Raw genomic sequence first — 15,309 nt, 5'->3', positions numbered from 1 at the left:
GCTTATTTAACTGCTGTTTTTTCCTTCAACATCTTTGATGCTCATGTGGTCATTGGATTCTCTTTGCCACTGCCTTTTGTCTATGTAGTTTGCTTTCAAATGCAACTTCACCATGTAAAGCTATTCCTTCAGTAATCACTAAGCTACAGTTCTCCCAAGGTTTTATTAATTTCCAGAGTTCCTGAGAACTTTGCAGTCCTTCTGGCTATGTAAAGTCCTTCAGAAAGGTGGAGTGCATGAACATCTATAGTGTTGACATCTCTAAATAATAACCTAACAGTTGCTGAAGTGAGCTATTTCAAGACCTCACGAACCTTCAGCTCTTTCAACTCTTTATACTTGAGCAGTGGAAAAGATGGGCTTTTCCACAGTTTTTTGTTTCCTCTTGTTCTATGTCTTGAAGATATGCAAAACATTATTAGAATGTGTCTGAGGAATTGCAAATGTGTCTGAGCAAGGTGTGTTCAAATAAGTGTAATTGAATCATGTACTCAGGATTAAGCCTGTATTCTCTTTCTGCATTCATTTGCTCCCTCTTTTCTTCATCCCCTCAAAAAGTTTCTCCTTTTTGTATTCATAGTCTCTTTGGCAATATTTCCTCAACTTCTAGGCCCTTACTTACTGGCTGTCTCAGACAGATTTTTCATTTCTTTGACTTGTTTCTCAGTTTGTCAGCTGTGTTTCTAATCTGTTTCAACAGTGTCTCTCAAGCCTTCTGGCAATACTTTTCAGCTTTTCCCACTCCACTTTGGTACTCTGAGGCAGGATCTTTCAGGTCCGTCAGCACTGAATCTTTGTTTCTGTGGAAGTAATCCAGTCATCTTTTAGCTCAAGCTAGTTCTTTTCTGTGTTCCAAGCTACCTTCTTAGCTGTTTGGTCATCACTCTGGAATTTGCAAAACGCAAAATATCTGGAGAAGTAGGAATAACTTTTTTGTTTGTCTGCAGTTCTTATGGTTGTTGAGTATAGAAAAAAATGGACATTTGGACATAACAAGAGTTCCATGTTTACTCCAGAGTATCATTGAGTAATATGTGCATGCTAACAGAAGGGTAGATTACAGCAAGTATGTTAGTAAAAATATACAAAATGCTGTTATTTAAAATGTAATTTAAATCAGATTTTTCAAACTTTAAGAGAGCTTTTAAACATAAAATATTCTCTTTTGAATTTGGAGTGTTAGCTGTGTAGTGTGTTTTGGGGTGCCTGAGTGATCTATGTTCTATGTGCTAATTGTGCTAATTTAATCAGTTTACTGCTCTGCTGAGGTCTTAAAGAATGACAAACTTCTAAATTTGGAAAAGTAATTTGCTAAACCCCACAAAAAAAGAGTGTTGAAGTGTTATATCAGTTTTGTGTAGTTACAGCTTCTTGTGCCATTGAAAGAATAAAGTTTTGTTTATGTTGATTTATTCCATTTAGTTTAGTTCCATGACTTGTTCAACATGGAGTTTGAAAAACCAGAAAAGCTGACTCTCTTTTTTTCAACTTATGTTGGAGAACTAAATTTGAAGGGATGAGATACATTAGTTCAGAGGTCAAAAAGGACACACTGACTGAAGAAATTGGTTTCATACCTAATAGATAGTAGCAATAGGCGATACATCAACAGAATGGTTGTATTGCAAGTCCAAATGTAGGTTACAAATTATTAGATGTTGATGCTGTTGCTTTATTTTTTATAATAGTTTTACACTTCGGTCTTTATTATCCTGCCTGGCTTGACCTCCTTACAAGCCTGTTTCTTTGTCAAGATCTGACCAATACTGTCTTCACATGCTTGGAGTCAGTTCCCCAAATGGGAATGCTGGGTTGGGGGGCTGTGCTAGAAGAGGGATGTCAAGAGAGGAGGACCATACCCACAGACTACAGTCACAGCTTGCACTGAAGTCTCTAGTGTGGGCTGGAGTTCCTGTGGGTCAGGTCTCAGCCCTAGGAAAATAAGGTTGGTGAAGAGTGTAGAGCAGATTGAAGGAGAGAGACCTGGGCTCTACCCGTAGTCAGCAGCTGAGAGGCACATAGCCTGCACCATTCATTCACCAAAAAATGCCTCAGAAGCAGAATCCTGCCTGTAGGTTTAAATGTGGAAGTATCTGTTTTGTGCATCACGTAAAATTCAGGATGGCCTGTCTGTACAGCTGTGTCTAGAACTTTGTGTTCTGACCAGAAAATGGACTTAGACTGTCCTACCTGTAATAATTTTGTCTGGGAAGGAGAACCATTTACAGCTAAAATTCCCACTGTCTGGTTTTTCTTCTTCAGCTAAAATATGGTAATAACGTAACAGGGACATTCAGATGACACAGTCCTGGGCAACTGGCTCTTGATGGCCCTTCTTGAGCAGGGCAGTTGGACAAGATGACCTCCAGAGGTCCCTTTCGATCTCAACCATTCTGTGATTCTGTTAGAGCACTGCACTGATGCCACGTTAAAGGTACTTGAAGAATTTAGTTTCATGTTTCCTGTCATACTGTTTCTGAACAGGGAGATCTCTTTTGAACTCTTTCAGTTCTTTTTGCCTTTTCATGGATTTTATTGATGTCTGTAAACGGTATTTCTCAGTGGTGCTTACAGTAGTTGCTGATTAAAAAACCCTACATTTGGCACAAGTTTGGTTGCCTAATCTAATCCGTTATTCCAAGGAGTCTCAGTATTTCTTCTGTTGGCTAGACATGATGATAATGTTGGTTTGCCTCTGCATCTTTTTGCATGAACAGCACTCTGTACTTCCAGTACAGTACTTCCGTTGTATGCTCTTCATGCTTTTTTTTGGTATGTTTGGTTTTAGCTTTGCGTTTTTTAGATCTTTCTGAAGTTGTCCAAAGCCTCTTGCCTTTCTCTCTTCCTGGTTTTTCCCATATGAAGTGTTACTGTGTAAAACTTGACACACTGTCTGTGCCATCATAAGATGAATGCATAACCTTTTCAAATGGCATCTGCCAGAATTTTGCATATTCATCTAGCAGGAATATTTGACATCAATGGTCTCTCAAAGTTATCTCCCCTTCTAGACGATTCAAAAAAGTTCCAATTTTAGATGGGTTTTTGCTTGTGCAAAAGCAAGGGAAGACATACCTCCTTTATGTTTGTCTTACTTGTTATATCCTGCAGTTGTCTTACCCTGCCCTCTGGCTTTGAGACCAGTGAGGCTGCAACGGGGTTCAGTTGCTGCAAGCCCACTGCTATCCCAAAGTGTTCCATTACTGGTGTGTTAGCATTACTGGTCTCAGCAGTCAGTAATGAGCTGCATACATCTTATTTTACTTAGATCTTTGTATAACGCAGGTAAAGATTGATAGAGAATGTAAACTCCAGTGGAGGTCACATTACACACTGAAAAATGCAAATGAATTACCAAAGGGAGGGGGAAATGTTTTTATCCCCTCATTGAAGTCATTGAAGTAAGAAGCTGCTTACCAGCCAGTTTAGTATGGAAGATAATTTCTAGTCTAACAAACAGATATTTGCATATCTAAGGAAGTGAACAAGCACTATTAAGAAAAATGGACAGACTGTGTCCCAAAAATGGGGGAAACAATGAGTCAGGATGAAAGATTAAGTCTGTTTAGATCCCAAGGTGAGATTGCTAAAAGCCTGTTGTAGTTTAACCAAGGGACGTGCAGGAATATGAAGATCTAAGAGGGAGTGGAGGAGTGCACCACAAAAGTGCTCTGTGAGAAGTTAATCTCTTTCAGATGAATTCTCAGACCAGAACTTCTGAATAATTTTTTGATGGTAGGGAAAACACTGAACATAAGGTATGCAAAAGGACTGGAGCCGTGCTTGCCCGCTTGTCAGTGCTGGCTCAGTATGGATGTAAGTATGGATCAGTGTAAATATGTTAAGCGTAGATTTTGTCTATTTGTTGGTAACTTTTGTAAGCATTCGTTACAGCATTGTCTGTTTTGGAAGTTACTGGTAAAATTCGTTACCGATTTTTAGACCTTAGTTTGGCTTGAATGTGATTTAAGGGAACTAACAAGGCGTATTTTATACAAAAGTATAGCAATACCATACCCTAGAGCATTTGTGTATCATAAAAGTACCCAGGAAATACTAAATAGAAGTTGATGTTGCTGTCATTGTCCTCTGTCAATATAGTCACTCCATCAGTGGAGGGGAGAGATTTAATCCATCACCTTTCCAGTATTTCTTCCCCCACACTAAAAAGGACTGTCGCTTGTCCAGGCTATCATTGTGTGTGCAGCTCCGCATGTTCTCTGAGCTCTGCGTGATTTTCTGTCGGGGGCTTCTTTTCTGGTGGGATGTTGGATTATCAGTCTTACTCACTGTGTCAGAGATCTGTCTGATCTCTATAAACATTTTTCTGAACTGGATGACTCCTGTTGTTTGTCAGGCTTTGCTTCTCCTTCTTTCTGAGTCTTTTGGTAGTCTGTTGTTGAAGTATTTGTCCCAGGTCTGTCACAACCTCTTCTATTCTCAGCTCGTTAGCTCCTTGCCAAACTTCAGTAGTTAAGTTTATATGGGTCACCAGCCTCTCTCTAGTGTGTCACTTTTCTTTTGTAATTTCAAATTAAAAACATTTCTTTCTAGAGTTTTATTTTCATATGGTTTGCAGTAGTCTTCTGGTTTTGTAACGCATTTTCAAGTTGGGGTTGTAGTCTGAGTTAATTGAAACTATTAAACACTTCAAGTATACCTGAAACCACAACTGTCAAAAATAAGGATACTTTCTAATTATTATCTTTCTCTTCACTAGTAACTATTGCTTCCAGGTGCAGACCGAAGCATTTCCATCTCTTCCCATTGTTTTCCGTGCTCAGACAGATTTTCAGCTCTGGTGGAGGTTCAGCTACTCTACTTTTCCATTCTGCTTATTTATTTTAATTCCTTCCCCCACCCCTGCTGATAACCATGTGGGGTTCAGGAATAACTCTGGGGCCAAGATGCTTAAAAAAGATCCTCTTTATTCAGAGACATATTACTGCCTGCCTCTGCATACGAGGATGTGAGCTGAGCGGAGCTCGTTGCTCAGCCTTACTGTGCCTGGGAAGCGAAGCTTCTTAGAGGTTCAGGTTCTGGTGCTGCATTTTACTGTGGGAAATCTGGAGTAACTGTGTAGAGAAGGGTGATTTTTTTTCTGTCACAGTCTTGCACACCTGCTTTTTAACTGTGATTTCTCACCTGTGATGGGTAACTGCACAGCACTTTACTGGCAGCCCGTGCCCATGCTGAGCTGGAACAGAACGGAGTCGTCAGTTCACTGGGTTAAATCTCTCCAGGATATCTAAATACACCAAGAAGATCAGCTTTGACTTTCACATTTTTGTTCCACTGGTCCATTGAGATGTTCCAGTCAGCCTCTTGTAAGGGCGAATGTAGATTCTGTGACAAGACTTAGTTTAAGTGCTTACATCCTTGGGCATGAGTGGGGAGGAGAGAGTGTGGACTTGCATGAGAACAGAATGAGTCCTGTGTTATTTGTGTTTCTCTAGAATTCTGGATGATTTTTTTTTTTTTGGTGATATGTCACAGGAAGTTATTAATTATTGTTGTATTAAATAAACTGATGAATAAATTACTGGTTTTTTATTATTAAGAGAGTAAAAATTTATCCCGATCTAATATTTTCTAAAGATTTGCGTAAGAATGTAAGATAAACTTTATTTTAGGGCTTAGGATAAACAGCAAGGCCTAAAAACAGTATCTCAGGCACTCTCCAGGACAGTCCATTTGTATTTCTTCATCTTAGTCTAGAGGAAAGGAGAAGATAAATAATAGATGCAGTCTACACAAAACCATTGACTTCAGATGTAGTGCATGTGATTAGCTATATTGTAATTTTATCTCCAGGTGGAATAGTGTGATACATATTTTTGAGATACTGATAATGCAAAATACCTACCTGTCTCCCCAAAATTCCTATTTCTACTTTAAGTGCTAAACTGTGCTCATCACCTTTGAATATGATCTCACTTTAAAGCAGGCATAAGAGAGGTAAATCTGGGTATATAGAGTGTTGTACTAATGGAAATATTCATTTCTTTATTCCTGTGATGCAAATCAGTTGTATGTATGCCAGATGAAAAGATTTATTTTACCTCATTGTTAGAATTCTTAAGCAGTATGGATTTCTGGAGTTTTCTGTGTACCCGCACCTTGGTTTTGCAGTGAAGTGAAGGAATATGGCAGTGGCACTTGATCATTTTATTTATGGCAGTATTCATACTGGAAGTGCTCGGTAATCAGTGGCGTGTTGTTTTTAGCTGTAGAATCCTCATGCTCTATTAACTGTGGTGGTAGGAAAATGGCTGTTGGCAATTTTCCATCATGTCAATGCTCTTAGTATTTACGTTAGAAACAGTATTTATGAAGGCAACAAAAGTCTGTCTTGTTTTTTCCTCTCTCCAGATCTTTCGGTGTTGAGATTTGGAATGTATTTTCTCTGTTTGTCTGTTGTGTATGTACTGTTAGGGATGTACATACAGTACTAGCCCTGTAACTTGGAGTAACAGAAATCTGAGTTGATTTCAGTCTGTGTCTTGGTTTGTTCTGTGTAACTCTTTGTTCTGATATGTCTAAGAAGAGTTTAGAATACTCACATTAGACTGAAGGCTGTGAAAAAAGGTTTATATTTGTGAAAGATTTTTTTTTCCTTGTTTGTTACTGTGCAGCAATTCATAATGATCTGTCTAGGTATTACTTAAAAGAAAGGCATTGTTCATATAGAGATCGATACAACCAAGATGATACATAATTCAGCCCCACCAGGCGATTGCATTCATCTTTCATTTTAACATTGAATCATTTGATATACTTTGAAATAACAAAGCAATGATCTATAGATTTGGGTTATGAAAATTGAAAGCAATTTAATAATGTGCATGTCAAATAAAATCAATGGGTTTCTATTTTATTTTCTTAAACTGTAAACTAGCCATCACACGGTGTCAAGGCTCAGATGCTTGTAAAAATAGCAAAGTTTTTCTTTCTATATTTCTGCGTATTCTCCCCCCTTACCCTCCTCAGCTTTCTCTCCCACAGTTTTTTCCCTCTTGGGTCCTTTAGTATTCACATTGCATTAAACATCTGCTATTCGTATCAAACACTCTGGAAATCCATCCATTGTTTATGTCAGTTAATGTTAAGTAATACTTTGTACGGCAATAAGAAGCAATAAAAAACCCAGCAATAAACTGCTGTGTGTCAGTGATTTCTCCTCAGGGTCTGCAACAAGCCATTTGATTTGACTGAAATAATGGCAAACAGTTTTAGACCTTTGTATTAACTCTGCAGGCTAATGTCCGTGTGGGTTGGTAAGTGTCATGCTTACAGAAGGATATTGGTGATGTAGTCCCAGAGATAAAAACGGATGGGTGCCGTAATAAGCGTTTGGGTAAACAGAAATATTAGTCAAAGGCTTCCTGTGGGGCTGTCATTCAGGTTGTTTGCGACTTCTGTGTGTTTGAACACTTGGCAAGTAGTGAGAAAAGATAGAAAAATACTGTTAAGTTTTAGTTTAAATTAAAGTAATGGTTAAAAGACAGCTAATTTAGAATACTTAGATCCTGAGTGCCAAAAGCAAGATACTGCAGTGGTTTAGTTTTCAGGAAACATGCACTTGGTGTTTTCTGAAAATCAGGCATCTCAAAGTGTCTCAAGGTGAACATTCAAATCCATTAGTTGTGTTTTGTTCTGCTATTGCAGTCAGTTGGAGACCTTCCTGTTGGCTTCAGAGAGCTTGCACCAAGCGCTGGGATGTCTGAGTTTTTTGGTATTTCCCCCCCCCAAATAAATTTTTAAGAGGGTGAAAGCGTATACAAGGAAAACTTGGTTTTCCAGCACAAAATTCTCTGTCATATGCTAAGCAAACAGTGCAGAAAAGAAAGTTTTTTCAGTAGCCATTTTAGATCTTTCTTATAAGTACTGTTGTCAGTAGTTCTTTATCAGTAGAAAATTAGGATATTTCTTACAATAACTACTGTTTGACAATGGTTTTTAACCAGAGCTGTCACTTTTTCTAGTTCGCTTGTTCCTTAAAACATGCATAAATCATTAAATGGCATTCTGTTACAGAAAAGCATCGTCCTGTTATTCTTGGTAAAAGAAAAAGCTCTGATTAAGGAATCTGAGTGGCAGAAATATAAACCCTTTTAATAAATAGGAGGTTTTTGTACAACAACATACATTTGGTAAATTGCAGAAGGCCTTTAGAGAGATTTAGTAACGCTATTGATTGTATTATGCAGCATTAAGAAAGGGCAAAACCATACTTTGGATTTTCGTTTTTTAAAATTAAAATAAACTGGTCCATCTAGTCCATGGTTTCTCTTAATTTGTTGAAATTGTCAAAAAAGTGGAATACCTGGTAGCAAGAAATCTACACCTGAAATCTTGAAGAAAGCCTCTTTGAAGAAATTAATGAAAATAAAATTGTGGAAGGCATGTAGGTAAATTCAAATTCTTTTTATTGCATCATTTTTGTAATAAAAATAAGGATTATAGGGGAAAAACGTTGAGTTCTCTGTGTACCCTTTTATTAAGGAAAACGTGCGTGTAAAGATGCTTGACAGAAAATTCTTATGTTTCAGGGCTGTCAGATTTACTTGGTAGACTACCATGTATGGTAACAGAAAATTAGCAGAAATTGTTCACACGTTTACTTAGTTACTTCCCACCCCCCCCCCCCCCCCCAGTAGGTGCTGTATATTTTAGTATTAGAAATTTAATACCGTCATATGTTCTGCAGGATCTAGGATCTTGCCCTCGGTTACATTTCAGCCAGCAACTAAACCAAATAAAACTGCAGTACATAAGATTAGTAAATGTGTTCATGCGTGCGGATGTCTGTCTTTCTGTGTTTATACACATGCTCATGTTTTTATGTATAGTAAGGACATGTGTCTATTATACCAGTATCCCCGTTTAATCGAGGTGGTTAGGTGCTTTGATGTTTGTAAAAGAGTAGGATGATAAAGGAGGGGGGAAGGGATCCCCAAATTCAGGGTACTCTGCATGAGAGGTGGATCTTTTTTTGCATTTAATTCTATTCAGTTCTAACCCTGCTCTCATTTAAAGCAAGACTGATGTTCCCCATTACGTGGTTTGGGGAATGTAATGGTTTTTAAGGGTGCCTAGAAAATGCTGTAACTGAGTGGGGGAAAAGGAGAAACATGATCATTTGTTCAAATTGCACAGATACTAAGTTCGTAGATAAAAAAACATCGAATGTTGATTTGCTTTGTGACCAACTGAGGTGTTAAATTGCTAATTTCTATTTTGCATTATGGTGATACTTGCTAATACTGTCAGACAATTATATTTTGATGTAAGCTCATATAGTTATGGTGCCTTAATTAAGTGTTTGGAAATAAAAGAAGCTGTTGTACAGTTTTTGTAACTTGAAATGTTTTTCATGAGATTCACACAGAAATAGATTTAAAAAATATCCAAATGCTATCCTTATATTCAAATAACTGTACCGATACAGTATGTTAGTGTGAGGTTCCAATGCGTTTTTGTCCTGATGGCTTTTCTGGTGATTTTATTTTAGCTGTACAGTTTTTACTTCTTGGTCATGAATTTAGTCTCTGTGAAGGCCAAGAGGTGGAAACCCTCTATTATTCCAGCAGTATGAAGGACTCTGCGCTGCTGTATCAGGAAATCTCAAGTAACAGTTTTATGATGTATGAGGATATTATTCTCTGCAAGCAATAACGTGCATTTCTATTTCCCCAGCAATATCCACATAATCAAACATTCGCAAGTGCTTTACAAAGAATTTAATTAAGTAGTGTGCAGAGTAACTGGATGCAGCATGCAGACAAGCTGTTATGTATTCAGTAGTTCAGGTTTTGCAGTTAGTGCAGAACACTTTTGAGCAGTAATATGTGTGAATGATATTTCTATCAACATGTGCATCATCATCCCTCCTTTTGTACCTTGCTCCTTAAAAATTACACTAAAACCGTAACAGATATCACCTCCAGGAGCACAAGATAGCTTCCTCAGTGCTCTAATGGTGTGATAAACAGAGGGAAATACAAATTCTTATGTTGAGACTTCAACACCAAACATTGTTCTTCTAAATCAAATGTTTATGACTCCCTAGAGAAGGATATAGATTATTGTATCTTTTACCACAGGACGTGTTTGGAATTTTATTTAAAGGTAGTAGAAATAATCTGGAGCAATCAAGACCAACCACTGCAGAATTTAATTTCTAAATTAACACCGAGACTTGGACATTCAGAATTTAGACATGGACAATGAGAAGCAAAAGATTTCTCATTTTGTGATAATGTTCAGAGTGCATTCTGTCAGTTACTGGAGATGAAGAAATTCTCTTCTTTGGCCTTAAAGTGCAGAGCCTCAGACCCTGCACTAGGAAAAGGTAGGAATGTGTTCATATTTTATAGTACACTTCTTAATTCATTCAGCATTATTGGTAGGCTCATGTCACCTGCAAGGATTAGCATTCTGGAAACCCACAGGGTTATCTATTACATTTTGTTTTGTCTGTTCAGAAAAGCCCTTCAAGCATTAGCTGATGCATGAGAGGAGTTTCCAGGCTTGCAGAGCAATGGGACTGTGTTGGATGAAAGTGATTTAGAATATCCCTCTGCGGTTGTCTACCTGCAAGGCAGTTAGCTGTCTGTCAGATTGGAAGGTTTTATTGGTATGTCAGTGCTATTATAAAATATCGATCTGAACCAGCAGACTGATACCAACGACACGAATAGTGAAAGACAGTCTATAATTAGCCTTTAAAAGTGTTTAGTATGAGACCTCACCCTAGTTTCCCAGTTCCACAGAGTTATTCCAGTTTGTTGCTGGCTAACACTGACAGAATCTGTCCATTATGACAGGCAAGAAAGATCAAAAACTACAAATGAACCTGAAGGAGAGAAAGGAAACAAAAGGATCAGTTAAAGCTAGGGAACTGGTTTTACTTTCATGCTAGTTCTATTTTGGTGTCACTTTGCTTATTTGAGGGGAATTGCTGAAAACTTAATTGGTGTAAATAAGAAAAGAGTCTCTCTGTATTCTTCTTCTGAAGATGCCTTTTGGAGGAAAGTTTAATTCCTCTAGGAGAAGTTACAGCTTTCTTGACAGAGTTGAGAATGAGAGAGATCCCTGTTTAATGTTAAGCTTTGCCATTAACTTCACTGATTTCACCCAGTAGCCTTTGTGTCCGTGTAGAGTAGACAGGAATTTTTCTTTTTGCATGTCACGTATAACAAATTGCAGTTATTCTAAAAAATTAGTACAGATTTAGCTTCAACTGAAGAAGAAAAGGAAAGCATGTAATTTTGAATTTACTCGCATGTCTAATCTCGAACACTATGTTTTGAATTTTTGCTTTATTTTCTTTAATTAGGCTCTTGTTCTAGTGTCTGCCTTTATATAAAATATTTATTCTTTACCATTTGTAATATGTTTGCAATTTGGATATTTTCAGTTTACTTGTATTTGGAAGTAGCTGCTAGACTCTATCTGTACTTCCACTAGAAGGCTGGTATTTTTACGCTTCTTCAGCAGGCCCTTTTGGGGAGTGCTGGAATGTATCCAAGTTCTCCATTCCTGATATTTCAGTGGCAACTTCCTGGGAATCCTGAAGTAGAGCTCCTGCTGTCAGGTTTTTCTCCAAGCCAATTCCACTACACGTATCAGCAAGCAAAACTAGACAGGCTTAGGAGATGTGTCAGTGCTGTGATAGAATTTAGAGTATTATTTAGAATAAGCAGGTCAGACTTTTTCTTCTTCAGGTTAGGAAGTCAGCCCAGAGACCTCTCTTCCCACCTAGTGAAGTACCACCTAGATATACTTGTGTTAACTGTGAATGAACTCGCTTTGGAATCAGAAGTAATACAGCCAAATGAGAGGAGTGTGTCAGCCAGGCTAATTAATTAAGAAGCCAGGCTAATTAGTTTGACTGGAGGGAGCACCATGCTGATGTGACAGTGTAGCTTCCAGAATTCTGGCTGATTTGCACACAGGTTGCACTGGGCTTCTTGTATACTCTTTCAGGGCTCTGTCAGATGTTTTTGCCATGAAGCGGCATTGTGTATTGATTTATTCCCCATGTCAATTTACTTTAATTTTAGATTTGTTTCCAGACTGATAGTCAATTTTAGTTACTTCTCATTCTTCTACAGTAAGATTTTTGTAATGCATGTATAGACGTTGTAGTATTGTCTTGTTCAACCTCCTGCCACCGAGAGAAATTCCCCACTGCCTTTTCTTAACCTGAGGAAGTACCTTCCCACCTTCTTCCTCATGTTTTGTCACTTTCTGAATACAAAACCGAAGCAGTGCTCCTGAAGTTGCGTACGGCACCATTGTTCCAGCCTGTAGGGCTGAGAGGTGGCTGTCGGCAGTCCTGTTCTCAGAGGATGCGTGCTAGCAATAGCGCACGCTGAATGATGGCTTGTTTTGTAGGAATGGGTGGTTCTGAACAGTTTGCCATCTTTCTGGTTCTTATGAAACAGTGTTTCTTCAGTGCTCCCCTTAATGTCTGTCCTTACATACGGTTTGATGTTTAAGGTGCTCATAAAGGAGTTGCTTTAATGAAAAGATAAAAAATACTTGTGGTAGAAGTCTGTGTTACTACATTGATATGGTATAGTAAACATGAGAAGTTTGTAACATGAGTTTGTTACAGTAAATAAATACAGTGTGTTACAGTAAATAAGCTGGATTCTCTATAGAAAACTTCAATTAGAAATACTAAGTACTGTGTTACAGCAATAACATGGTAATCATGTGTGAACAGATAGTGGCGTAAGATAAAAAAGAGAATATTTTATTAATGCTTCCCAAATAACATTACTAGAGAGTTGAAATGAAGTTTTGTTTTTTATATATGTGTTATTTAAAATGCTTTTAATGATCATTATAGCCTTACTTACAACAGTTCTTCAGCATAGTAGCTCCCACAAGGAGTTAACGTGTATTTTTTTCTATTTCTAGATTTGTTAGCTGTGCCTAAGCATCCATATGCTGCTATGGAGAACTGGGGACTGAGTGTTTTTGTGGAGCAAAGGATACTGCTAGATCCGAGCATTTCTTCTATATCCTACTTACTGGATGTCACCATGGTCATTGTACATGAGCTATGTCATCAGGTATTAAAGGTGTTCGGATATTTGATACTAATGTCAGAAACCATGCATTCCTTTTCAAAACTGAAAATGAATTTGTGTTGTTTGCATAGATAGTTGCAATTTTTATTGTAACTGGGGTCCAATTAATACGGAGATCTGTAAGACACTTCACTACAATGCAGAAACTGGGAAGACTCAAAATGGAGATAGAAGAGAAAATTAGTAGCAATGAACAACTTCCCTATTTTCTGTATGATTATATTCTGTGTATTTGTATGTGAGTGTGTTGTTGGTGTGTAGGCTAAACATGTTGATAATTGTAGAAAATGATTTCTTTGCAGAACTGTAGCAGATTCATGCTGAGTTTCATGTTCATGACAAAAAATGTTTTGGCTGAAATCAGTTTGGCAGTCATCTTCTTCCGTCACATATACACATACTTCCATTTTGTTTTTCTTTTCATTTTTAAAAAATTTGGTATTAACCCTCTGTTCACTAGTGGTGGATAATTGAGTCTTTATGTGTACAAAAACTTTTGTATCAATAAGAAAACTTTGTAATATACCCATAATACAATTCATTTTACATTTCTTCCATCTTCTTATCTCAAACTAAACACATTATGAGTGTTTAGTAATATTGAGTTGAATGCAAATGTTATTGAAGAAATTTGCTACAGGGGCAGGGAACCCTTTCTTGCTCTCATAAGAGCATAATCATAGGCTTCAGGTTAAAATGAGTGAAATCCTACTGTGTAATCAGCATGGCTTACATCTGTGACTTTACACAGTATTCTTCAAAAGGCAATGCAAATTCTTAACACTTTCTGCAAATAAAAAGCGCCATATAAAAGGGAGCCTTTCTAATGGAGTTCTGGTAGATGAACCTGGAAATAATAATTTGGTTCATATTCATGTTTCACATTAAATCTGTCGATGAATATGAAGTCCTCCACTACAACATGAAATTTTTATTCAAAGTTATTGCTAGTTTGTTCTCAGTATGATCATCTGATTTTTTTATATGCTCTCTATTGTGCAGTAGCACACTGTTCAGCACACTGTTCCTGTGCATTAGGAATCAGGTGTGGAAAACACATATTAGGTCATCAGATCCCAGCTCCTGTTAGTATTAGATTCTTCTGTGTGATTTGTAGTGTGTTTTGTAGTGCCATGTTTGGTGCTCCTGATTACAGGGTTATGCCGCTTCCTTTAAAATCTTTTGATTAAATCTGATGGTCAATAACTTTTTCCTAGTGTTCAGCTTAAGTCTTCCGTTTTCTGAAGTCATTCCATTACATCCAGTTTTTCTTTGCACTGCTTTAATAATTTCCTCTGCTTCCAAAACAATTTGTACTTCCGATGTCGGCCATTATCACATCAGTAAGTTGCCAAATTTGTTTATTTGATTCTCATTGAAACCAAAGCCTTTTTACATTGTTCTGGGAATATCAGAGGATCATAAAGTAAGTGAAAACTATATTTGAATTTATTTTAGGGTAGCAGTGCAGCCATGGAGACCTTAAAATTGCGAATGAGAAGGTTTACTTGGTGTCTGTGTTGATATTACTTCCAGTGCTGTTCGCTTAATTAAAAATATCTTCCTTTGAGTTGCTGCGGTTTCTGTTTTAGTATCATGGAGATACAGGTCCTTGCTCAGCTGCTTCACTGAATAAATAGACAATATTCAGGTGGAAGAAATATTTCTACTTTTTAGATGCAGAATTGAGTCACAGAGAATATGTATTGTTCATCTGCTAATAGGGTTTAAAGGGAGAAACCATCCAAAAATGAGAAACCATCCAAAAATACAAGCCACAAAACACTGTCTAGAACCTCCATCACAATATTGTTTGTATTTAGCCATTTTTTTCTGCTTTTATCTTACCATATTCAGAAGACCCTCAAGGAAATTTTAGCTGTGGATAGCATAGAGCAGGAACTGTAAACAATACTAACTTAGCTGAAAATGTGTTGAACTGAGACCAGGTTTGGTCCAGGATCTCTTGCCTCTGCTATTTTTATATTGTTAATATTCACTGGTTTTTTCATCCTTTTTTTCTGTGCATCATCTCGCTTGCTAGTCTGGGGTGGCACATGAATAGCCCTCCACTCATTTTTACAGATAGAATAACAGAGATTAACCAAAATCACTTCTGACACAGCCAAAAGTAGAATCCACAGCTCCAGTTTTACTTTTTATTATTATTTTTTAAAAAATTCAGGTAAGAAGAAAGGTGTAA

General features: G+C 37.4%; 1 protein-coding gene across 1 annotated transcript in view; it reads left to right on the top strand.

Moving 5' to 3' along the window:
* Window positions 1–15,309, top strand: part of TRHDE (thyrotropin releasing hormone degrading enzyme) — a 215,340-nt gene that overhangs the window by 71,132 nt on the left and 128,899 nt on the right. Inside the window, exon 4 of the mRNA XM_086471708.1 lies at window positions 12,934–13,088. Coding sequence (XP_086327834.1) covers window positions 12,934–13,088 — 155 coding nt within the window. The remainder of the gene's footprint in view (window positions 1–12,933; window positions 13,089–15,309) is intronic.

This window comes from Leptosomus discolor, chromosome 1 (assembly GCF_034619465.1).
Source record: "Leptosomus discolor isolate bLepDis1 chromosome 1, bLepDis1.hap2, whole genome shotgun sequence".
NCBI lineage: Eukaryota > Metazoa > Chordata > Aves > Leptosomiformes > Leptosomidae > Leptosomus > Leptosomus discolor.
Note: the sequence above shows the minus strand (reverse complement) of the source record. Positions and strands in the feature narration are given on the sequence as shown.